The sequence below is a fragment of the Bos taurus genome, chromosome X (genome assembly GCF_002263795.3).
Source record: "Bos taurus isolate L1 Dominette 01449 registration number 42190680 breed Hereford chromosome X, ARS-UCD2.0, whole genome shotgun sequence".
Taxonomy (NCBI): Eukaryota; Metazoa; Chordata; class Mammalia; order Artiodactyla; family Bovidae; genus Bos; species Bos taurus.
In genome coordinates this window covers 118,695,764-118,721,938 of record NC_037357.1, presented here as the reverse complement: position 1 = coordinate 118,721,938, position 26,175 = coordinate 118,695,764, and the positions used below count along the sequence as shown (strand labels likewise).

The 26,175-nt window shown below is 43.9% G+C and overlaps 1 protein-coding gene across 3 annotated transcripts in view; it reads right to left on the bottom strand.

Moving 5' to 3' along the window:
* The window catches only part of PCYT1B (phosphate cytidylyltransferase 1B, choline), a 146,826-nt gene that overhangs the window by 74,661 nt on the left and 45,990 nt on the right, over window positions 1–26,175 (bottom strand). For 2 of the 3 annotated variants that reach the window (XM_005228354.5, NM_001193051.1), the window contains exon 2: window positions 7,326–7,425. In XM_005228354.5, the coding sequence (XP_005228411.1) occupies window positions 7,326–7,425 (100 nt within the window). Of the gene's footprint in view, window positions 1–7,325; window positions 7,426–7,921; window positions 8,182–26,175 lie in introns of those variants that run through there. The other variant, XM_005228355.5, reaches the window with a different exon arrangement.

Here is a 26,175-nt window from a genome sequence, read left to right as displayed (position 1 = left end):
TTAATCTTTCCATCAATTCTGTGAAGTAGGTAGGGGAGAAAGGACTTACTATCCTCTCTCATAGAGGGACAAATGAAAACTCAGTAAAGCTGAGGAGCTTACCCAGCATCATACAACTGACTTAAGATATGATAATGTGATATATAATATGATAGGAGAGTTTGAGTGCAAACCAAACTCAAATGTTCTTCTAACTCATGATGCCTCCTAGAAAACTACATGCCAATATGGAGTCTTTTTTTAAAAAGAGAAAGATAGACTATTACCAAAGGCCCAGTAATTAGTATTGTTTTTATGTACAACTGATGTACAAAAAAGGTGGCAAAAAATCAAACTTTTAAAATCTAATAGTTTCTTATTTATAAAGTTTACATAGCTTTTTAAAAATGTTTATTTTATTTATTTGTCTTGGCTGCCTCGGGTCTAGTTGTAACATGAGGGTTTAATTGCTCCCTGGCATGTGGGATCTTGGTTCCCAGACCAGGGATTGAACCTGCATCCCCTGTACTGCAAAGCAGGTTCTTAACCACTGGACCACCAGGGAACTCCCTATAAAGTTTACATAGTTTTATATAAACTTCATCATTTTCTTCTACTTATAGGCAGTGATGCTACTTTCAGTCAATGATAAAGATCGATATTTACTTTTTAAAATACATTGAAGTTAAAAAAGAGTACATCTAAAGAAAAATTAAGTAAATTATAGTACAGGTGACACATAAATAAGGCAAAATTCATTAAGGTGGCTCTTGAAACATGCATTTTGAAAGCTTTATACATATCACCATGAACAGAACAATGCAAATTCCCTTTCTGTGAAGGAAAGTAAGAAATCACAACTGAGTTTCCCTTAGTCGGCTTTACTGGAAAGGAACCTATGAAACAATCATTTGGACTTGTCCTTTACCTCCAGGCAGAGGACTGATTCTTTCTGTCTCCGGATACGTACTAATAAACCTTGGAGGGTCATAGCTCCACAGCTGGACAAGTTCAGCTAAGATTCACAGTGCCAGTTCCACTCAACAACAACAAAAAACAACCCAATCAAAAAATGAGCAGAAGACCTAAACAGACATTTCTCTGAAGAAGACATACAGATGGCCAAAACCACATGAAAAGATGCTTAACGTATCTAATTATTAAAGAAATGCAAATCAAAACTACAATGAGGTATTACGTCATACCAGTCAGAACGGCCATCATTAAAAAGTCTGTAAATAAGAAATGGTGGAAAGGGTGTGGAGGAAAGAGAACCATCTTACACAGATGGGAATGTAAACTGGTGCAGCCACTGTAGAGAACAGTATGGAGGTTCCTCCAAAAGGTAAAAATAGAGTTGCTGTATCATCCAGCAATCCCACTCCTAGGCATATGCCCAGATAAAACTGCATTTCAAAAAGATACATACACCACTATGTTCATAGCAGCACCATCTGCACTAGCCAAGACATGGAAACAACCTACATGCCTGGTGACAGACGAATGGACAAAGAAGGTGTGGGCCACATACACAATAGAATACTATGCAGCCATCAAAAAGATCCCATTTTTAAAAAGCAATGCCATCAAAGCCACCAAAAAGATGGCATCAAAAAGACTGGCATTAGGCATCAACAAAGCCATCAAAAAGATGCCATCAAGAAAGAAACCAGTGCCATTTGCAGCAACATGGATGGACCCGGAGATCACCATACTAAGCGAAGGAAGTCAGAAAGAGAAAGACAAAAACGTGATATCACTTAAATGTGGAAACTAAAATACAATACAAATCAACACATCTACAAAAACAGACGCACCGATATAAAGAACAGGCTTGCGATTGCCAAGGGGAGTGAGCAGGGAAGGGAAGGAATGGGAGTTTGAGATTAGCAGAAGTGAACTGTTAGATATAGTATGGATAAATGAGAAAGTTCTATTGTATTGCTGCTGCTAAGCTGCTAAGTCACTTCAGTCGTGTCCGACTCTATGACCCCATAGACAACAGCCACCAGGCTCCCCCGTCCCTGAGATTCTCCAGGCAAGAACACTGGAGTGGGTTGCCATTTCCTTTTCCAATGCACGAAAGTGAAAAGTGAAGTTGCTCAGCCGTGTCCGACTCTTAGCGACCCCATGCACTGCAGCCTACCAGGCTCCTCCATCCATGGGATTTTCCAGGCAAAGTACTGGAGTGGGGTGCCATTGCCTTCTCCGTATTGTATTGCACAGGTAACTAAATTTAACACCCTGTGACAAAAATACCCTGGAAAAGAATATAAAAAAGAATATATGTGTATGTATAACGAACCACTTTGCTGTACAGAAAAAACTTCTACAACATTGTAAATCAACTATACTTCAATAATTTTTTTTAAATGTGCTAGTTCCAACTGCTCTACTGTGCTCCTTCTCTTAAGGTTCCTCACCCTCTGACCTCACAGATGAGGTCCAGGAGCTAAAAGCTATGAGCAGCCTCTCTGAGAATTTATACACCAGCCCCTGTTTGGGTAGACCTAAACCTGTGAAATATAAAGCAGGCTATCATATGAAGTCATAAAATGGGCTAGTGAAGGAGTTAGTGAAAGACTTTAGTTACAACTATAATCCTGAAACACGCTGTAAACCCCCAATACAGGCCTCTTTCCTCTTTTTGACAGGATGTTCAAGACAGCACCACAGAAGGGTGCTTACTAGTCTTGAAAATTACCAAACACTTCAAAAAGGTAATGACATTTTTCTTGTCTTCTTAAACAATAGTCAAATAGCAAGATATTTTAAAAACTCTGTGAGCTTCTCTAGTAACAATCCAATGCAACAACTATTCTTTAGATAACCACCACAATACTTGCTCCAACCACGAACAACAGTTACTCTTAAGCAGTGGTTCTAGCAAAATAGTCCCAGGACAGGCATTACCTGCTGCTAAGTCGCTTCAGTCGTGTCCGACTCTGTGCGACCCCATAGACGGCAGCCCACCAGGCTCCCCTGTCCCTGGGATTCTCCAGGCAAGAACACTGGAGTGGGTTGCCATTTCCTTCTCCAATGCATGAAAGTGAAAAGTGAAAGTGAAGTCACTCAGTCGTGTCCGACTCTTAGCGACCCCATGGACTGCAGCCTACCAGGCTCCTCTGTCCATGGGATTTTCCAGGCAAAAGTACTGGAGTGAGGTTCCATTACCTAGGAACTTGTTAGAGATGCAAATACTTGAGCCTCACCCAGACCAAAATCTGGGAGAGGGGCCCAGCAGAGGGTTTTAGCAAGGCCTTCAGGAGGTTCTAAGCAAGCTAAAGTTTGAGGACCACTCTCAGTGACTGATTATCAGAGTGTGGTCTAAGATGAATATGTGCCTTGTAAGTAATTAAAGAACTAACTTCTTATCACATTTTAACACTGATATTAAAAGTTATAAGTAGGGCTTCCCCAGTGGTCCAGCGGTAAAGAATCTACCTGCCAGTGCAGAAGACACAGGTTCAATCACTGATCCAGGAAGATCCTACAGGCCATGGAGCAACTTAAGCCCACGCACCAGAACTATTGAGCCTGTGCTCTAGAGCCAGAGAGCCACAACTACTGAGTCCACAGGCTACAACTACTGAAGCCCACATGCCCTAGAGTCTGTGCTATGCTACAAGAGAAGCCTCCACAATGAGAAGCTCACACACTGCAACTACAGAGTAGCCTCCACTTTGTGCAACTAGAGAAAAACCTGTGCACATCAACGAAGAGCCAACACAGCCCCAAAAAATTATTTTTTAATTTTTAAAAGATGCTCTAAATAAAGGATTTCCTAGCAGAAGTTCCCTTGGCCAGATGCCCACCAAATATCACAAATTCTCCTGGATGACTTCCCAGTATGGTCACCTGAGATAAAAGGGGAGAATTTCTGAGAATAGTAGTTCACCTTTGCTCCACCTCATCCCTCCTTTAATGACCTGTGTACCACAGAGCCCACCATACAGGTATTTTAAAATGCACCATCTTATTCTAGCTTGAGTCTTAGGCTTTAAACCTCTTGGCGGGACTTCCCTGGTGCAACAGTGGGTAAGAATCCTCCTGCCAATGCAGGAAACACAAGTTCGATCCCTGGTCCAGGAAGTTCCCACATTCCATGAAGCAACTAAGCCTGTGTGCCACCACTACTGAACCTGTGCTCTAGAGCCCGCGAGCCCCAACTACTGAGTTCACATGCCCTAGAGCCCATGTTCTGCAACAAGAGAAGCCACTGCAATTAGAAGCCCGTGCACTGCAACTAAGAGCAGCCCCACTCACCACAACCAGAGAAAGCCCGAGTGTAGCAACGAAGACCCAGTGCCACCAAAAATAAGATACATAAATTATTAAAACAACAACAACACACACACACTTGGCAGTTAGCCTACAGGTACTCAGTCTCACTCAATCACCCCCAGCAGCAGGTCAAACTCTGATTCTATTTCCAACTGATGAGCTCCTTTTCTTGTCCCAATCTTTCATTCGTTCATTCATTCATTCACAAAGTATTGAATTCACAAAGTACTGAGCATACAGTACTACTCTAGGTACTGGTAAAACATCAGTGGGCATGGAGATGGTCCTCCCACTACAGAAGATGGTAGCATCTGTCTTGTTCACACACTTGCTAGCCTCCAGTTCAAAGTCTGAGCATGTTCTCACTGAGCTCCATGGGCTGCCGTGGCACATGTTCCACAGGGCAGCCCATCGTGGTGGACAAAGCAGGGGTATGAGGTGAAAGGGACTTGAGATCGAATCCTAGCTCTACCTGTCAGCTAGGACATTTGACAAGTTACTTTCCAGTTCTCCAAGTGTCACTGACCTTGTCAGCAGAGAGGGCACAAAAATACCCACCTTAACCAGTTTTTGCAAAGACTAAATAGAGTACATACAGGGCACAGCACCTAGCAGATGGAGGGCAAGTTCAAATCCCCTTTTCCTTTCCCTTAGAAAAGTAGGATCCTTTTCTGCTCGGGCCTAAAACATCCTTTAACTTGAAGTCAAGTCTGTTCTCTTCATAACCACCTGGACTTTCATTCCACCGTTTAGATTTATTGCTGCATCAGCATTTCTCAGGCTATGGTCTATAGGTCACCAACTTCAGAATCGCCTGGGCTATTTGTTAAAAATGCAGATGCCTGGGCTCCATCCTAGATTTAGGACTCTGGGAGAGTGAGCAAAAACCTCTGCTGTTTACAAACTTACCAGGTGATTCTTTGCACACTGGTTTAGCTGCTCTGCACTATCTCCTCAAGGCTTTTCTTGCCTAAATTTTCACAACAAGTCATTATAAGAACTTCCTTGGTAATCCAGTGGTTGAGAATCCACCTGTCAACACAGGTAACGTGGGTTCAATCCCTGGTCCAGGAACTAAGATCCCACATGCCACAGGGCAACTAAGCCTGTGCACCACGACTAGAGAGCAGCCCCACTCACCATAACCAGGGAAAGCCCCCACAGCACAAAGACCCGGTGTGCCCGAAAATAAATGAGTAAATTTAAACAAAGCAGTCACTACAAAGCCCTCTAACTGCCTGCTCTGCTCCTCACTTCACTCCCTCGAAGCTCTTCTTAAAGGGGCAGCAGAGTGTGCCCCTTTAAGAGTGAAAAGGGTCAACAGATCAAGCTTGAGCACAAACAGGTTTGAGATCCAATCCCAGCTTTAGCACTTACCAGTGGTTCTCAAAGCGTGGTTCCCCAGCAGAAGCCTCACCTGGGAACTTCTTAGAGACGCACATTCTTGGGTCTCACCCCAGTTGGACTGAATCAGGGGGTAAGGCCCAGCCACCTGTGTTTTAATAAGCCCTCTGGGTTATTCTAAGACAAACTCAAATGTGAGAAACACTGCCACTTACTAGCTAAACGATCTTCTGCAGATTCACAGATTCTCTAAAGCAGCGGTCCCCAACCTCTTTGGCACCAGGAACTGGTTTTGTGGGAGACAATTTTTCCATGGACTGGGGTGGGGATGGTTTGGGGATGATTCAAGTGCATTATATTTATTGTGCACTTTATTTCTATCATTATTACATCAGCTGCACCTCAGATCATCAGGCACTAGATCCTGGAGGTTGGGGACCCCTGTTCTAAAGCCTTCACTTCCTCACCTGTGAAATGCTAAAAGTATTAAACACATAGGGTTGTGATAGTGAAATGACAATAAAGATAAAGAACTTAGTGTACAGTAAGTACTTAATAAATATCTGCTGCTCTTAAGCAAACTGTCCTTTGTCGCATGGATTCTATTACATTTGGGATGTTTGTTTTTTGGGCTGGCGAGTGGAAACCATAGAATTATGCCGTCCCAAATGGCTCAAGGCTCACCTGCTGGACTAGTCTTATTTTTCACTCCATCGCAATCGACAGAAACGCCACTCCCTCCCTCCCTATCATTGCACCTTCACTATTCCTGTCTCACTTGCCCACAATATCCTTCCATTTTCTTCCCACAAAGAACCCATCGTTACTTTTTCTGACAGATCAGCTCAGGTCTGGGATTAGGTCTTGCCTGACTGCTTGAAGCCAAATGAATCTGCCCTTCTCAAAACTGTCAGCTATCATTTGTGCTGCAGGATTTAACCCCTAAGAACATGCATGCAAGCTACTGGTGGGTTTTTATTTCCTATCTAGTTGTCTTATCTCTTTAATTATAGTGAACGCTCTTAGGAAACAGAGATAGCACCTTACAGTTCTTTTTTACATCTCTTCCCTCTCCATCTCCGGTAGGGGCTAAAGGAATGAACGGTAAGTTCCTAGAGCAGAGCCAGGGCATACTTGGAGAAACTTAAAACACAGACTTTTAAGAATGATAATAATTACAGTAGCGTAGGTTTTTCTATGACCTCACAGTTTTTAAAAAATGCAATGGTATGTTTAATGCAATCTAGTTGTCATAAATGGAGAAGGCAATGGCACCCCACTCCAGTACTCTTGCCTGGAAAATCCCATGGATGGAGGAGCCTGGTAGGCTGTGGTCCATGGGGTTGCACAGAGTTGGACACGACTGAAGTGACTTAGCAGCAGTAGCAGCAGCAGTTGTCATAAAAAGCCTGCTTAGGAATCCTGGCCCTGTTTGCACATGAGGAAACAGATTCAGACTATTCTCATGACTCGCCCAGGTGGTAGAAAGTAAAGAAGAGAGCTGGGGCTCCAACTCCAGTGTCCTGCAACATCTTTTCCTTGGCTACTTTGCTTGGTGCAGTTGATCGACATCAGCATTTACCCTCCCCGCCCTGTGCGATCACCTCGAGATGCATGTCTCCAATGTGAAGCAAGAGCTGCTCACATAATGATGGGCCTTTCTGCCACTTGAGGTGTCAGGACAGGGCCCATCTGGAGAATAAGTAGTACAGCCTCACCTGGTGTCCCTAAGCGGGCTTGCGCAATGGTCAGTTTCTCATGGGGTGCTTGGCACAGACAACTGGTTTCATCTGCAAATGGGGCAGGTGCAGTCAGGGTCTAGAAGGAAAAAAGAGAAAGGGAGTAAATTCAGTCTGACAGCCTTGGCTTTGGCACTGGCTTCCCCTGAAGTTTTATTTCTGTTGGCTACATGTGGATGATTAAGTAGAAGATATCCACTCAGTCTTTCAGAGAAATATCGTACTGTTAGAAAGAAAAACAGGGATAATGTTCATGAAGGCTTTTTTTTTTTTTCCTGACTGATGCTTCAGCAATAAGCTCTCCAGCATGTACTATCTGCCAGGTACCAGACGTGGTGCTCTGGACATGGTATTTCCCCCAGGCCCTGCAATACCCTATGATGGTAGACACTGCTCTCCTATAGGCATTCTGTCCTTCTACAGCACAGGACGATATCATCTCTGCATCGCAGAAAAGGAAACTGAGGCTTAGCAGGATTAAGGAACATGCCAAGTCATGCCCCCTGGAAAGGCACGATGCTCAGCTTGGAGCATTTCACAAACAACCAGGGCAGACTTCAAACATTCAGACTTACCCACACCCGGGGGTACTCGGCTGGAAGGAATGCCATGGTCAGGAGTGTGGCAGACATCTGTATTTCACACACAGCGGCCTGGCCAATCACAAACTCTGACGTCTCTTTAGCGCAAAGGCCCAAGCAGTTATCTGTGCCCGGGGAGGGCCTAAAAGCCCAGCATTTCTGGCGGGCTGCAGATAACTGCTCCTCTCTGGTGGTTCCAACAGCCACCAACGGCTGGAGGCCCCGCCCCAGGCAGCTCGGGCTGGGGCTCTGGGGAGCGCTGTCAGAGAGATGTAGTCACTTGGAAGCCTGCCCAGGAAGTGGCTCTGCATTTTTGAGTCAGCCTCTTAAAATGAAAACCTCACTCTCTCTAGACAGAGGAAGACAAAGTGAGCCGTATTTCTGTAAACAAGGGGCAAGTGCAATCCAGAATCCATCTGTCGTCTTTGAACTATGTCCTTACCATGGTCTTCGCTACCTCATCTTCAGTATTTTTAAAGCTGAAGGTGACGAGTCACTGTGAATATTACTCATATTGCTGCATGAACTATTTCTTAGAGATAGACACAGGTGTTCCTTAACTTGGGAAGACTAAAGAACGATCCATACATGTGAAGGTGGCTCTGAGACTGCCATTCATTCACTCATTCACTTATATACATGCCAGGTGACATCTGAGAACTGGAGGTAGAAGCAAAGGTAAAACCAGTCCCCACTCTGCAGGGACCCCCATGCTCCACTGACCTGCCCCTACTGTCTCCCCATTGTACCTTTCGCCCTGGGAGCTGGAGTCCTGCCCTAAAGTTGTCTGGAGACCTCTCAGTTGACTGAGGCTTTCTTAACCCCCACCCTCCCATTCAGGGCTCTGAAAGCAAATCAAGACTTGAGACACGGAATCAGGAAATTTGAGTCTCTTACCACTTCCCTTTGAGATACATTAAGGTGACCTTGTAGGTCATGATGGGTCAGGGCAGTATTTTGAAGGAATAAAGGGGCGCAGGTGCAGGGATGAGAGCAGAGGCTCTGTAGCCACAAAATGGGGGTTCAAATCCCATTTCTAGCACTTAAAGGCTCTGTGTTCTAATTTGACTCTCCTGGTTCAAAGGAACAGATGCTACAGCTAAGTCAAGAGATGAAGGCTTACTTTACAGCTATCCTGGCACACAAACTGTGGGGGAAAAGGAGAAAGGGGCAGCACCTGGCCCCAGAGTGCTCTACATTGACCTGGCTGCTCTCTGCATGTCCATCTTTCTGTCCCGCTCAGATTACTCTGTTTCCTTCCACTACATTCAAGTCTCTGCCTTCTCCTCCCTCAGAAACTTCAGCTTGAATATGGCCCATTGCAGCTTCCTCAGCCTCCCTGCCCAACCTTGTTTCAACGGCTTTGGGTTGAGCCTTTCAGTCCCAGCTCCTCCCTCTGCCTACCCACTTTCTGCTTCTTTCCATGCTTCCCAATTCAAAATCCTAATGGAAGATCAACGTGACCAAGTTCATCTGTTCAAACCAGGCCACAACCAGGATTGGCTGGCACTCAGTCAGGTGCCACCTGGGGCCCAGCGGCTGGAGTTAGTGAAGGGAGGAGGACTAGTGAGGGAGGTCATGGGTAGCCTGTCATGGCCTCTTTAGCAGGAGCTGCCTTTGGGGCAAGAAATGTATCTGACTTTGGGAACATGCCTGCAATGTGGGTAGACCTGGGTTTGATCCCTGGGTGGGGAAGATCCCCTGGAGGAGGGCATGGCAACCCACTTGAGAATTCTTGCCTGAGAAATCCCATGGACAGAGGAGCCTGATGGGCTACAGTCCGTGGGGTTGGGAAGAGTGTGACACAACTGAGTTGACTAACACTTTCACTGGTGGTTAAGACTCCATGCTGCATGCTTCCAATGCAGGGTGCCTGGTCAGGGAACTAAGATCCTGTGTGATGCAACTAAGATTCAGTGCAGCCAAATAAATATTTTTCAAAAAAGAAATGTATCTGACTTTGTGTGTTCTTAAAAGGAAGCTCCTCAACTTAGTTGAAACTTTTATCTGTAAAATGGGTACCTATCTTATAGGGGTGTTGTGAAAAATGGGGATCAGGTATGTGAAGGACCTGGTACTCAAGGACTTGGAGCCATTTTTAGTGCTTCTAGCTTCTGTTAGTGTTCACTGTTATATATCATAGTATGTAGTACTATATATTATGATTAATTATATCTATTGTGTAGTTCCCGATTGAAACCAGCAAACTGACTCATGAATGAATTTTTAGGACACAACCCAAATAGACAAATGAATTGGCAAATGGGGTTAACTTACATTAATGATTCATTGACCTTCAATGTATGTGGCCAGTGAATCTTTTTTACATGATCTAAAATAAATTACTAATTGGAGATCTTTTATGTGCTAGTCACAAACTTTATTAAAGATATAAGGTGTTGGTGTTTTCCAAGAAAGGTATCAATATATTTTAGAGGGTGTGAAACCTGGTAATTAGACTTGTAAAGCAACAGTAGTTACTCAAAGGTGAAAACAGGTTTATGTGCACTGTGCATTTTGTTCTTAATCATTGTGACCTAGAAGTAGGAAAACAGATGAAGCAAAGAGATGGAAGGCAGAGGATGCTCTTAAATGTACTTGTGAGCATGTGAGTAGTCCATTAACAGTAGTTGACATGGAGAAGGGGTGTTTCTTGTTATGTACAAGGCACTGTGCTTAGAATGGGGAGAGTGTAAAAATAAATGAATGACAGACAAGCTTGTGCTCTAGGATACTTCCTAGGTTGAAATTCAAGCTCTACTTTCAGGAAGACTTTGGTTAAGGACCAGCTATCATCAATCAGCCCTGTGATCTGAGGCAGTTTTTTGCAGCCTGAACATCCCAGAACCTCCTCCTCTGAGTCAGAGCAAATCATTTGATTTAGAAGGAATTCTAGGGCTTCCCTGGTGACTCAGTGGTAAAGAATCCACCTGCCAATGCAGGAGATACAGGTTCGATCCCTGATCCAGGAAGATCCCACATGCCAGGAGCAACAAAGCTGGTGCACCACACTACTGAGCCTGCGCTCTAGAGCCTGGGAGCCCCACCTACCGAGCCTGCGCTCTAGAGCCTGGGAGCCCCAACTACTGAGCCTGTGAGCCCCAACTACTGAACCTGCGCTCTAGAGCCTGGGAGCTCCACTTACTGAGCCTGTGCTCTAGAGCCTATGAGCCACAACTACTGAATCTGCGCTCTAGAGCCTGGGAGCCCCAACTACTGAGCTTGTTGTGCTCTAGAGTTTGTGAGCCCCAACTACTGAACCTGCACTCTAGAGCCTGGGAGCCCCAACTACTGAACCTGCGCTCTAGAGCCTGGGAGCTCCACTTACTGAGCCTGTGCTCTAGAGCCTATGAGCCACAACTACTGAATCTGCGCTCTAGAGCCTGGGAGCCCCAACTACTGAGCTTGTTGTGCTCTAGAGTTTGTGAGCCCCAACTACTGAGCCTGTGCTCTAGAGCCTGTGAGCCACAACTACTGAGCCAGTGCTCTAGAGCCTGGGAGCCCCAACTACTGAACCTGTGCTCTAGAGCCTGGGAGGCCCAACTACTGAACCTGCACTCTAGAGCCTGGGAGCTCCGCTTACTGAGCCTGTGCTCTAGAGCCTGTGAGCCCCAACTACTGAACCTGCGCTCTAGAGCCTGGGAGCTCCACTTACTGAGCCTGTGCTCTAGAGCCTGTGAGCCACAACTACTGAGCCAGTGCTCTAGAGCTTGGGAGCCCCAACTACTGAACCTGCACTCTAGAGCCTGGGAGCCCCAACTACTGAACCTGCGCTCTAGAGCCTGTGAGCCCCAACTACTGAACCTGCAGTCTAGAGCCTGGGAGCTCCACCTACCGAGCCTGCGCTCTAGAGCCTGGGAGCCCCAACTACCGAGCCTGCGCTCTAGAGCCTGGGAGCCCCAACTACTGAGCCTGTGAGCCCCAACTACTGAACCTGCGCTCTAGAGCCTGGGAGCTCCACTTACTGAGCCTGTGCTCTAGAGCCTATGAGCCACAACTACTGAATCTGCGCTCTAGAGCCTGGGAGCCCCAACTACTGAGCTTCTTGTGCTCTAGAGCCTGTGAGCCCCAACTACTGAGCCTGTGCTCTAGAGCCTGTGAGCCTCAACTACTGAGCCTGTGCTCTAGAGCCTGTGAGCCACAACTACTGAGCCAGTGCTCTAGAGCCTGGGAGCCCCAACTACTGAACCTGCGCTCTAGAGCCTGGGAGGCCCAACTACTGAACCTGCGCTCTAGAGCCTGGGAGCTCCACTTACTGAGCCTGTGCTCTAGAGCCTATGAGCCACAACTACTGAATCTGCGCTCTAGAGCCTGGGAGCCCCAACTACTGAGCTTGTTGTGCTCTAGAGCCTGTGAGCCCCAACTACTGAGCCTGTGCTCTAGAGCCTGTGAGCCACAACTACTGAGCCAGTGCTCTAGAGCCTGGGAGCCCCAACTACTGAACCTGTGCTCTAGAGCCTGGGAGGCCCAACTACTGAACCTGCGCTCTAGAGCCTGGGAGCTCCACTTACTGAGCCTGTGCTCTAGAGCCTATGAGCCACAACTACTGAATCTGCACTCTAGAGCCTGGGAGCCCCAACTACTGAGCTTGTTGTGCTCTAGAGCCTGTGAGCCCCAACTACTGAGCCAGTGCTCTAGAGCCTGGGAGCCCCAACTACTGAGCCTGTGCTCTAGAGCCTGTGAGCCCCACCTACTGAACCTGCGCTCAAGAGCCTGTGAGCCCCAACTACTGAACCTGCACTCTAGAGCCTGGGAGCTCCGCTTACTGAGCCTGTGCTCTAGAGCCTGTGAGCCACAACTACTGAACCTGTGCTCTAGAGCCTGGGAGCCCCACCTACTGAGCCTGTGCTCTAGAGCCTGTGAGCCCCAACTACTGAGCCTGTGAGCCCCAACTACTGAACCTGCGCTCTAGAGCCTGGGAGCTCCACTTACTGAGCCTGTGCTCTAGAGCCTGTGAGCCACAACTACTGAGCCAGTGCTCTAGAGCCTGGGAGCCCCAACTACTGAACCTGCACTCTAGAGCCTGTGAGCCCCAACTACTGAACCTGCACTCTAGAGCCTGGGAGCTCCACTTACTGAGCCTGTGCTCTAGAGCCTGTGAGCCACAACTACTGAATCTGCGCTCTAGAGCCTGTGAGCCCCAACTACTGAGCCTGTCCTCTAGAGCCTGGGAGCCACAACTACTGACTGTGCTCTAGAGCCTGGGAGCCACAACTACTGAAGTCCACGCACCCTAGAGCCCATGCTCCACAACAAGAGAAGCCACTGCAATGAGAAGCCCATGAATCGCAACTAGAGAGTAGTCCTCACTTGCTGCAACTAGTGGAAAAAAATATACACAGCAACAAAGACCCAGCACATCCAAAAATAAGCAAATACAATTAGAGAAGGAATTCTATGCTATCAGGTTGTCCCCTCCACCTACAAATGGCAGACCAACCTCAGGACAACAGGATTAAGACAGCCAGAGGCTCGAGAGGGACCCTGACTGGTCCATCCTGGCCTCCAGGCTCTACATCCGCCTGCAGGGCACCCAGGCCCCCATCTATTCCTCACTGCTTGCCAGAGCTAGGATGGTTCCAGGGATTCTCTGGTCTAGGCCCTACATGAGACATAAAACTGAGGCCCAATAACATAACATACAAACCTTCAAGTGCCTACCTAGTGCCATGTATCCATCTACATGCTATCAGATGTATTAGTTCATTTAATTTGTACCCTGTGAGGCAGGTACTGCCTCCACTGAACTGTAAAGGACCTGTCTTCAACAGTGACACCAAGTGGCAGCAAGAAGCAACAGCAGGGGTAGATCCCTCAGACTCAGTGACCTTTTGGGCTCCCTTTGAACTGAGGATACACTAGGATTCTAAGAGAATCAGGACAAAGGGGTCTCAAAAACAAGATACTGGACTTCTCGCTAATTAGAAAAGTGAGGGGGGAGCAAACAATTGAAAAAGCGTGGGACTTCATCTTTACCCAGACTTAGTGAAATAGGCCAGATTACTTACATATAAACAAGCCTCAGCTTAAGACTCCAAATCACCAGATTACATTGTCGAGTGTTTACTAACTAGCACATGCTGTGTGTTTCATATGATGCCAGATGTTTATAGGATAGATAAGGGGGTGGCGGAGGAAATAAGAAAGGGAAAAACAAAATTGGCTGTGGGGCAGCAGTCCTCAAAGGCGAAGGGTGGCCTTTTTAGAATGGGAAGAGGTATTAGTTTGTACAGGCATATTAAATTTTTAGCAATTTTATATGTGAGGGAAGATTCTACTCTCTTCAACATACAAGTCATTGAAAGTAAGCCTCTTGACTGATAGAGATCATCAGAGGACAGACTATGCCCCCTTAGGAAGCCATATACCAAATTCGGGGCTAGAGAGGCCCATGAAATTTTTATGTTTACTAGAGGAGAGTGAGGATTTTTAAAGGGTTAAGAAGCCCTGGCCCAGCGCCCTGAAACTCTCATATGCAAAGGTCTTGCCAGACCACAGAGTTGGAGCTAGACTGCAATAAAACTTGTACCTAATTTAAGATTTCAGAACACCCAGTCATTGCATGCGGACATATTGCCTATACGAAGCTCTGGTTATGCAAACTACATGGCAGTGCCACATGAAAGCATGTTCCCATCAGTCTTCTTAAGGGGGAAGACTAGATCCTGGGCATTTCATTTGCAGAATATGTTCAACTGGACATTATCAACTATTTACTTAAAACAAAAGCTATTAGGCACTATATAAAATATACAATACAAACATTACTTGAGTGCAAAAGTGGTCAGTAGAACCTCTGTTTATGCACTAGGCATCTCTGACTGACAACAGGCTCAATCACACAGCAAGTTAATCAACCAATCAAAATTTAGCATGGTACCGCTGAGGGTGACAGGCCAACTGCAAAGCTGCTTGTTTAAGCTAAGCTATTTTTAACTACAGTGGGGCTACTCAGTCAGGCCTGAGTCCCAATCCTAGTTCCATAAATCAGTGGTCACTTGATTTTCTAAATTTGAGTTTTAGAAAATTGCTGGTGCTTAACCTCTCTAACCTTCAGTATCCTCATCCAGAACATCTAGAAAAGAAGGATAATAAAATGATCTATCTCAGGACTTTCTTGGGAATTCCCTAGGAATTCCCCAGTGGTTAGAATCCACCCTCCAATGAAGGGGACATGGGTTTGATCCCTGGTGGGGAACAAAGACCCCACATACTGTGGGGCAACTAAGCTCACACACTGCAACTAGAGAAAGCCGACATGCCACAACAAAGACCCAGCACAGCCAAAAATAAAAGAAAAAATAATAAAAAAAAGGAGCAGTCATTTTGAAAAAAAAAAAAAAGATCTATCTCATGAAGTTGTTGTGAGGAGTAAATGAAATGATGTATGTGTGATTAACATCTTCCTTCTGCCTTTCCAGAATACATACTCTCCCACCTTCTTTACTCCTCAGCGTATGGCTTTCTGTATGGACTCCACCACTGGGTTCTCTTACCTTCCTGCTTCCAGTTGGGTTGGGCCCATGGAAGCATGCAAAATGCTGGAGGGTAGAACAAGAGGGTATTCATCTCGCTGGTATCCTCCCTGAGAGGAACCAGTATGCTAGTCCTGCTCTTTGCCTGAGAGCCACAGCTCCATGAGGTTCTGGTAACCGCATTCTCCCCATACCCCTTTCCTAATGTGTCTAGGCCTCCCAGTGTTTCTAGGCTTCAGGCACTATACCCATACTATACTTTGAGGTTTCCTTAAACTCTGCACATGCCTTTAAAAATAGTCCCTTTGTTACTGCTGCTGCTGCTAAGTCACGTCAGTCGTGTCCGACTCTGTGCGACCCCATAGATGGCAGCCCACCAGGCTCCTCCGTCCATGGGATTTCCCAGGCAAGAGTCCTGGAGTGGGGTGCCATTGCCTTCTCCGAGTCCCTTTGTTAAGCTGTCTTCAAATTCCCCCTTTAGAGTAAGCCGTCTATGTCTCGCCAAGGCCTTGACTGATATGGTGTATATAACTGTATGATGCCAGGCTCAATAAATTTAGCCAGCAAATGTTGATGAGGCATGTTAAGAAGCACAGAAATCAATTGAAAAGTGAATTACCCATAGTTAATAAAGTCATAATTGTCTAAAGAATGTCTTCCAGTTGGAAAGACTTGTACAATGACAGAACATTTTAGTCAGGATATGCAAGAGAGAAGAGAAAGAAAGACTCTCCTTCTCCTATGGAGGTCTTTGGCTTTAGGACTGACCGACTTTGGAACCGCAAAGTCAGAAACACAAAAAGATGACCCAAAGTTCATCCCTCAGTCCCCTGCTGTTGGGTTTGTATCTACTTGTCACTGAATGTATTTTTTAAGGCCTGATTTTATTTGGGATCAGAGTATTTGAATCTTCTGAAAACAGAGACTAAAGACAAAGTAGATCTCAGAGGTGACTAGAGGCCTAACACATGTGAATCACCGGACTCTTGGATGGTGTTATTGATGACAAAGCATCTCAGATCAGGCAGCTGGTGCAAAGACTCAACAAAGAGCAGTGGCACACAGGAAAAGGAGGCCCAGTACACAGCTCAGTACCAAGAAATACCCACTTCTCACTTGACTAAGTATGGCTCACACATACTCTAAACTAACAGGCACCATTAAAAACAGCAAGATAGATACACCTGCACAGACAGGGAACAATTTCTAAGACATTTTGCTGAATGCAAAAGGCAAGTCACAAAACAATATGTATGCATGTTATATAGTATGATATCATTTATGGTTAGATAGAACTAGGGAATTATATAGAAATAGGTGAGAACTGTGCTGTCCAATACCACATAGCCATTAGCCATATGTGACAATTTAAATTCAACTTATGATTTGTCATTGTCAGTCACTCAGTCATGTCCAACTCTTTGTGACCCCATAGACTGCACCACACCAGGCTTCCCTGTCCTAAAGCATCTCCCAGAGCTTGCTCAAACTAATGTCCATTGAGTCCATGACACCATCCAACCATCTCATCCTCTGTCACCCCCTTCTCCTCCTGCCTTCAGTCTTTCCCAGAATCAGGGTCTTTCCCAATGAGCTGGGCCTTTGTATCAAGTGGCCAAAGTATTGGAGCTTCAGCTTCAGCATCAGTCCCTCCAATGAATATTCAGGATTGATTTCCTTTAAGATTGACTAGCTTGATCTCCTTGCAGGCCAAGGGATTCTTAGGAGTCTTCTCCAACACCACAGTTCAAAAGCATCAATTCTTAGGCACCAAGCCTTCTTCAATGAAGCAGATGTTTTTCTCTAGCTTTTTCTATGATCCAACGGATGCTGGCAATTTGATCTCTGGTTCCACTGCCTTTTCCAAATCCAGCTTGCAAATCTGGAAGTTCTTGGAAACAATGCCCAGTTGTGGATGTGGCTGGTGGTGAAAGTAAAATCTGATGCTGTCAAGAGCAATATTACATAGGAACCTGGAATGTTAGGTCCATGAATCAAGGTAAAGTGCATGTGGTCAAACAGGAGACAGCAAGAGTGAACATCGACATTTTAGGAATCAGTGAACTAAAATGGAAAGGGGGCTTCCCAGGTAGCGCTAGTGGTAAAGAACCCACCTGCCAATGCAGGAGACATAAAAGATGCGGGTTCAATACCTGGGTTGGGAAGATCCCCTGGAGAAGGGAATGGCAACACACTACAGTATTCTTGCCTAGAGAATCCCATGGACAGAGGAGCCTGGTGGGCTATGGTCCAAGGGGTCGCACAGAGTCAGACATGACTGAAGTGACTTAGCATGCACAAAATGGACAGGAATGGGCGAATTTAATTCAGATGGCCATTATATCTACTATTGTGGGCAAGAATCCCTTAGAAGAAATGGAGTAGCCCTCATTGTCAACAAGAGAGTCCGAAATCCAGTACTTGGGTGCAATCTCAAAAATGACAGAATGATCTGTTTGTTTCCAAGGCAAACCATTCAATATCACAGTAATCCAACTCTATGCCCTAATTGGTAATGCTGAAGAAGCTGAAGTTGAACAGTTCTATGAAGACCTACAAGACCTTCTAGAACTAACATAAAAATAAGATGTCTTTTTCATCATAGGGGACTGGAATGCAAAAGTAGGAAGTCAAGAAACATCTGGAGTAACAAGCAAATTTGGCCTTGGAGTACAAAATGAAGCAGGACAAAGGCTAACAGAGTTTTTTCAAGAGAATGCATTGGTCATAACAAACACCTTCTTCCAAAGACACAAGAGACAACTCTACACATGGACATCACTGGATATTGACATCAATACTGACATCAGATTGATTATATTCTCTGTAGCCAAAGATGGAGAAGCTCTATACAGTCAGCATAAACAAGACTGGGAGCTGACTATGGCTCAGATCATGAACTCCTTACTGCAAAATTCAGACTTAAATTGAAGAAAGTAGGGGAAACCACTAGATCATTCAAGTATGATCTAAATCAAATCCCTTATGATTATACAGTACAAGTGACAAACAGATTCAAGAGATTAGATTTGATAGACAGAGTGCCTGAAGATCTATGGATGGAGGTTTGTAACACTGTACAGGAGGCTGTGATAAAAACCATCCCCAAGAAAAAGAAATGCAAAAAGGCAAAATGGTTGTCTGAGGAGGCCTTACAAATAGCTGAGAAAAGAAGAGAAGCAAAAGGCAAAGGAGCAAAGGAAAGATATACCCATTTGAATGCAGAGTTCCAAAGAATATCAAGAAGAGCTAAGAAAGCCTTGTTAAGTGATCAGTGCAAAGAAATAGAGGAAAACAATATAATGGGAACGACTAGAGATCTCAAGAAAATTAGAGATACAAGGGAACATTTCATGCAAAGATGGGCACAATAAAGGACAGAAACGGTATGGACCTAACAGAAGCAGAAGATATTAAGAAGAGGTGGAAGAATACACAGAAGAACTATACAAAAAAGATCTTAGCAACCTGGATAATCATGATGGTGTAATCACTCACCTGGAGCCAGATATCCTAGAGTGTGAAGTCAAGTGGGCCTTAGGAAGCATCACTAGGAACAAAGCTAGTGGAGGTAATGGAATTTCAGCTGAGCTATTTCAAATCCTAAAAGATGATGCTGTTAAAGTGCTGTACTCCATATGCCAGCAAATTTGGAAAACTCATCAGTGCCCGCAGGACTGGAAAAGGTCAGTTTTCATTCCAATCTCAAAGAAGAGCAATGCCAAAGAATGTTCAAAGTACCACACAAGTGCATTCATTTCACATGCTAGCAAAGTTATGATTAATTAAATTTATATAAAATAACTCAGTTTCTCAGTTCCACTAGCCATATTTCAGTTGCTCAATAACCACATGTGGCTAGTGGCTACTGCATTATCACAGATACAGAACATTCCAATCATCACAGAAAGTTCTATTGGACAGCACTGGCCTAGAAGTTATCTCTGGGGAAGAAATTAGCATTAGGAGAATAGACGAAAAAATGTTTTCATTGTTTACTCCATATATATATCTGTTATTTTGTTTTATTTTTACCATGAGAACACACTGATGTAATGCATATAATTTAAAAATAAATTTAAAGAAATATTTCCTCCCCTGTGAATTCAGAGATGCAGGAAACTTAATCAAGGATCACAGTCCTGAATATGTAGGGTGGAAGCTATCTAACAGGAAATGAGTACTTCAAAGAATAACAACTATTATCTATAAACTCACTGTTATATAACATTATTCCCAGGTATGTAGAACATTTAAAACCCATTTGATAACCAACAAGGACCTACTGTATAGCACAGGGAACCCTACTCAATATTTTGTGATAACCAATATGAGAAAGGAATCTAAAAAAAAAAAGAATGAACATATGTATAAATGAATTGCTTTGCTGTATACCTGAAACTAACACAACATTGTAGATCAACCAAAGTCCAATAAAATTTAAAATTTAAAAAATTCATCTGTGCTTTTAAAAACCATTCATATTGTCTTCACAGTACCCACCCATCATTAATTTTTCCAACAAACACTACTTTGAATGCTTGCTGTATGCCAGGCACTGTTTTAAGTTCTGAGGATACGCAGGGGGAACAAAACAGACAAAAAAATCCTGCCCTTGTGATGCTTAAAGACAATAAACAACAAAAAAAGATCATAAAATGTGTAGTATGTTAAAAGGAGATAAGTTCTACAGAAAAAAAAAAAAAAAAAAGACAACGAAGGGGAAAAGGGAGCTAGGGGGTATAACTACAAAGAGGATAGTTAAGAAAGTTGATACATGTGTAAATATACAAAGATCAATTGAGGCATGTGGTAAAAGAACACTCCAGGCAGAGCACATAGCAAGTGCAAAGGCCCTGAGGCAGGAGCATGGCTGGCTTCTGCCAGCAATAATAAGGCCAGTGTGCCTGGAGGAAATGAGTAAAAGAGAAAAACAGTAGGAAATACAGCTAGAGAGGTGAGGCATAAGGAAGGGGATGGAAAGCAACCAGGATGCTATAAAGACTGGCTTTCACTCTGAGGAGCTGGGAATCAGTACCAAGTTTTAAACAGCCGACTTAGTTTTCACAGGACTACCTGGCTGCTATATTGAGCACAAACAGCAAGAAGTCAAAGGTGGAAGCAAGGAAACCCCTAACACATCTGGTATTGTGACCAGGCAGGAGCAGATGAAGGCTGGGGCCAAAGTGAGGGATGGCAGTGAAAGGGTAAGATTCTGTATAGATTCTGAATAAATAAAATTTGGACTTGATTGGATGTAGTGTGTGAAAGAATGAGAGGATTCAGGATAACGCCACAGTACTGGCCAGAAGAACTGGAAAGATGGGCACTGCCATTCCCTAGGATGGGGAAGACACTGGAAGTGGGGGTTTGACAGTGGGAGGTACAGGATGGTGAGATCAAGAATTCCCTTCTCAAACACACACTTTAATGTAGATTTGGGCTTTTGGGTTTTGGTGGGTTATTTTTGGCTGCAAGGCATGTGGGATCCTAGTTCCCTGACCAAGGATCAAACCCTCATCTCCTGCAGTGGAAGCATGGAGTCTTAACCACTGGACCACCAGGGGATTCCCTAGATTTGTTTAATCTACAAGAAATGAGTCAAGAATATACAATGGGGGAAAGACAGCCTCTTCAATAAGTGATATCAGGGAAACGGGACAGCAACATGCAAAAGAATCAAACCAGACTACTCTCTCACATCATACAGAAAAATAAATTTGAAATGGATTAAAGACTTAAATATAGGATCTGAAACCATAAAACTTCTAGTATAAAACTCAGGCAGTAAGCTCTTTCATGTTGATCTTAGCAGCAGTTTGTGTGTGGGGAGTGTCTTCTCAGGAAAGGGAAACAAAGGCAAGAATAAATAAAGGGGGGACTTCCCTGGTGGTGCAGTGGTTAAGACTCTGTGCTCCCAATGCAGGGGGCACAGGTTCAATCCCTGATTGAGGAACTGAGATTGTGCATGCCACACAGCACAGCCAAATAAATAAACAAAGGGACTTCAAACTAAAAAGCTTCTGAACTATTGGTGGGAATGTAAATTGGAATGTAAACTATGGAGAACAGTTTGGCAGCTCCTCAAAAAATTAAGAACTGAACTACCATATGGCCCAGCAGTTCCACTTCTGGGTATCTATCCAAAGAAAACAAAAATGCCAATTAGAAAAGATACATGGACCCCTTTGTTCATTACAGCTTTATTTACAATAGCCAAGACACAGAAGCAACCTAAGGGTCCACCAATAGATGACTGGATAGAGAATTCCCTGGTGGTCCAGTGGTTAGGGCTCCACACTTCCATGCAAGTGGTACGAGTACCATCCCTGGCTGGGGAGCTAAGAGCCTGCATGCTGCATGGCCAAAAAATAAATGAGTACAAAAAATAGACGAATGGATAAAGATGTGGTATGTATGAATATATGTGTTTATAAATATGTATATATATGCAAACATACATACACACAATGGAATATTAGTCATTAAAAAAGAATGAAATGCTGCCACTTGTGAAGACATAGATGGATCTAGAGGGTATTATGCTAAGTGAAATAAATCAGACAGAAAGACAACTACTGTCTGATTTCACTTATATGTGGAATCTAAAAAAACAAATGCACAAATGTAACAGAACAGAAACAGAGTATAGATACAGAGAACAAACAGGTGGTTGCCAGAGGGGAGAGGTGTGAGGGCAGTAAAGAAATAGCTGAGGGATATTGAGAGATACAAAGTTTCAGGTGCAAAATAAATGAGTCACAGATATGAAGTGTACAGTGTGGGAAATATAGTTAATAACTAGGCAATATCTTGGTAGGGTGATATCTCATAATTAGACTTACTGTGGTTATCATTTTGAAGTGTATAGCGATACCGAATCAGTACACTGTTTAACAGGAAGATTGTGTCATAGGTCAATTATACTTCAAAAATAAAGAAACAAACTCATAGAAGAGATCAGATTGGTATTATTAGAGGTAGGAGATTGGAGAAGGGGGTAACTGATGAAGGTGGTCAAAAGGTATACATTTCCCGTTATAAGATAAATAAATACTAGGGATGTAATGAACAACATGATAAATATCATTAACACTGCTATATGTTACATATAAAAATTGTTAAGGGAATAAATCCTAAGTGTTCTCATCACAAGGAAAAATTTTTTTTCTATTTCTTTAATTTTTTATCTATAGGAGATGACTGATGTTAACTAAACCTACTGTGATAATCATTTCATGTTGTATGTAAGTCAAATCATTATATTGCATACCTTAAACTTATACAATGCTATATGTCAATTTTATCTCAATAAAACTGGAAGAAAAAATAAAATTTACTATAAAAAAAGAATTTTGTTCTCACACATTTGGTTTGACATGCCTATTAGATATCCAAGTGGAGATGTCAGGTGGGCAGTTGGTTGTACAAGATTGGAGTTTGGGATAGAAGACTAAGCTAGCGATACATGTTAAGAAGCCATCAGAATTTAAATGATACTTAAAACCACTGGGCTAGATTCATTCATTCAGCTAGGGTGAGTGCAGATTGAAGAGAGGTCTGCATGGGCACTTGAGGAGACAATGTATATTTATGGCCTGTCTCCCCCAACTACAATGGAAACTCCAAGAAACAGGGACTAAGTCTGTTCTATTCACTACTACATCCATACTTTCTAAGGCAGTTGCTTAGTCATGTCCGACTCTTTTGTGACCCTTTGGACTGTAGCCCACAGGCTCCTCTGTCCATGGGATTTCCCGGACAAGAATACCAGAGAGGGTTGCCATTTCCTTGTCCAGGGGATCTTCCCAATCCACGGATCAAACCAGTATCTCCTACATTGGCAGGCAGATTCTTTACCACTAAGCCTTCAGGGAAGCTCTTCTAAGGCAGTACCTGACATATAAAATGTCCTCAATAAATATTTGCTGAATGGGGAATTTTAAAGTCACTGGAGAATGACTACTGATAAAAAAAAAAAAACTAGAGAAAGAAAGATTATTGATAAAGATTAAACTGATGTAAGGCCATTATCTTCATTACCTCCACCATAGTTTGGCCCCAGGTAAATAACAGGGAGAGAACACAGCTCCACCCATCAAAAGAAAATTGAACTAAAGATTTACTGAGCATGGCCCCGCCCATCAGAACAAGACCCAGTTTCCCCCTCAGTCAATCTATCCCATCAGGAAGCTTCCATAAGCCTCTTAGCTTTCTCCATCAGAGGGCAGACAGACTGAAAACCACAATCACAGAAAACTAACCAATCTGATCACATGGACCAGAGCCTTGTCTAGCTCAGTGAAATTATGAGCCATGCCATGTAGGGCCGTTTTGACAAAACGTGGTCCATTGGAGAAGGGAATGGCAAACCACTTCAATATTCCTGCCTTGAGAACACCATGAACAGTATAAAAAGGCAAAAAGATAGGACACTGAAAGATGAACTCCTCAGGTCGGTAGGTGCCCAATATGCTACTGGAGATTAGTGGAGAAATAACTCCAGAAATGATGTATGCAGAATACATCATGAGAAACGCTGGGCTGGAAGAAGCACAAGCTGGAATCAAGATTGCCAGGAGAAATATCAATAACCTCAGATATGCAGATGACACCACCCTTATGGCAGAAAGTGAAGAGGAACTAAAAAGCCTCTTGATGAAAGTGAAAGAGGAGAGTGAAAAAGTTGGCTTAAAGCTCAACATTCAGAAAACGAAGATCATGGCATCTGGTCCCATCACTTCATGGGAAATAGATGGGGAAACAGTGGAAACAGAGTCAGACTTTATGTTTTTGGGCTCCAAAATCACTGCAGATAGTGACTGCAGCCATGAAATTAAAAGACGCTTACTCCTTGGAAGGAAAGTTATGACCAACCTAGATAGCATATTCAAAAGCAGAGACATTACTTTGCCAACAAAGGTCCGTCTAGTCAAGGCTCTGGTTTTTCCAGTGGTCGTGTATGGATGTGAGAGTTGGACTGTGAAGAAAGCTGAGTGCTGAAGAATTGATGCGTTTGAACTGTGGTGTTGGAGAAGACTCTTGAGAGTCCCTTGGACTGCAAGGAGATACAACCAGTCCATTCTGAAGGAGATCAGCCCTGGGATTTCTTTGGAAGGAATGATGCTAAAGCTGAAACTCCAGTACTTTGGCCACCTCATGTGAACAGTTGACTCATTGGAAGAGACCCTGATGCTGGGAGGGACTGGGGGCAGGAGGAGAAGGGGACGACAGAGGATGAGATGGCTGGATGGCATCATCGACTCGATGGACGTAAGTCTGAGTGAACTCCGGGAGTTGGTGATGGACAGGGAGGCCTGGCGTGCTGCAGTTCATGGGGTTGCAAAGAGTCGGACACAGCTGAGTGACTGAACTGAACTGACTGAACTCCAGAAAGAATGAAAAGCAAAAATACCACCCAGTTGTGGATATGACTGGTGATAAAACTAAAGTCGGATGCTGTCAAGAGCAATATTGCATAGGAACCTGGAATGTTAGGTCCATGAATCAAGGCAAATTGGAAGTGGTCAAATAGGAGATGGCAAGAGTGAATGTTGACATTTTAGGAATCAGTGAACTAGAATGGACTGGAATGGGTGAATTTAACTCAGATGACCATTATATCTACTAGTGTGGGCAAGAATCCCTTAGAAGAAATGGAATAGCCATCATAGTCAACAAGAGTCCGAAATGCAGTACTTGGATGCAATCTCAGAAACGACAGAATGATCTCTGTTCATTTCCAAAGCAAACCATTCAATATCACAGTAATCCAACTTTATGCCCTGACCAGTAATTCTGAAGAAGCTATAGTTGAATGGTCTATGAAGACCTACAAGACCTTCTAGAACTAACACCCCAAAAAGGTGTCCTTTTCATTATAGGGGACTGGAATGCAAAAGTAGGAAGTCAAGAAACACCTGGAGTAACAGGCAAATTTGGCCTTGGACTACAGAATGAAGCAGGGCAAAGGCTAACAGAGGTTTGCCAAGAGAACGCACTGGTCATAGCAAACACCCTCTTCCAACAACACAAGAGAAGACTCTACACATGGACATCACCAGATGGTCAACACCAAAATCAGATTGATTATATTCTTTGCAGCCAAAGATGGAGAAGCTATATACAGTCAGCAAAAACAAGACCGGGAGCTGACTGGCTCAGAGCATGAACTCCTTATTGCCAAATTCAGACTTAAATTGAAGAAAGTAGGGAAAACCACCAGACCATTCAGGTATGATCTAAATCAAATCCCTTATGATTATACAGTGGAAGTGAGAAATAGATTTAAGGGACTAGATCTGACAGATAGAGTGCCTGAAGAACTATGAACAGAGGTTTGTGACACTGTACAGGAGACAGGGATCAAGACCATCCCCAAGAAAAAGAAATGAAAAAAGCAAAATGGTTGTCTGAGGAGGCCTTACAAATAGCTGTGAAAAGAAGAGAAGTGAAAAGCAAAGGAGAAAGGAAAGAGATACCCATTTGAATGCAGAATTCCAAAGAAGAGCAAGAAGAGATAAATCCTTTCTCAGTGATCAGTGCAAAGAAATAGAGGAAAACAACAGAATGGGAAAGACTAGAGATCTCTTCAAGAATATTAGAGATACGAAGGGAACATTTCATGCAAAGATGCCCACAATAAAGGACAGAGATGGTATGGACCTAACAGAAGCAGAAGATATTAAGAAGAGGTGGAAAGAATACACAGAAGAACTATACAAAAAAGATCTTCATGACTCAGATAACCACGATGGTGTGATCACTCACCTA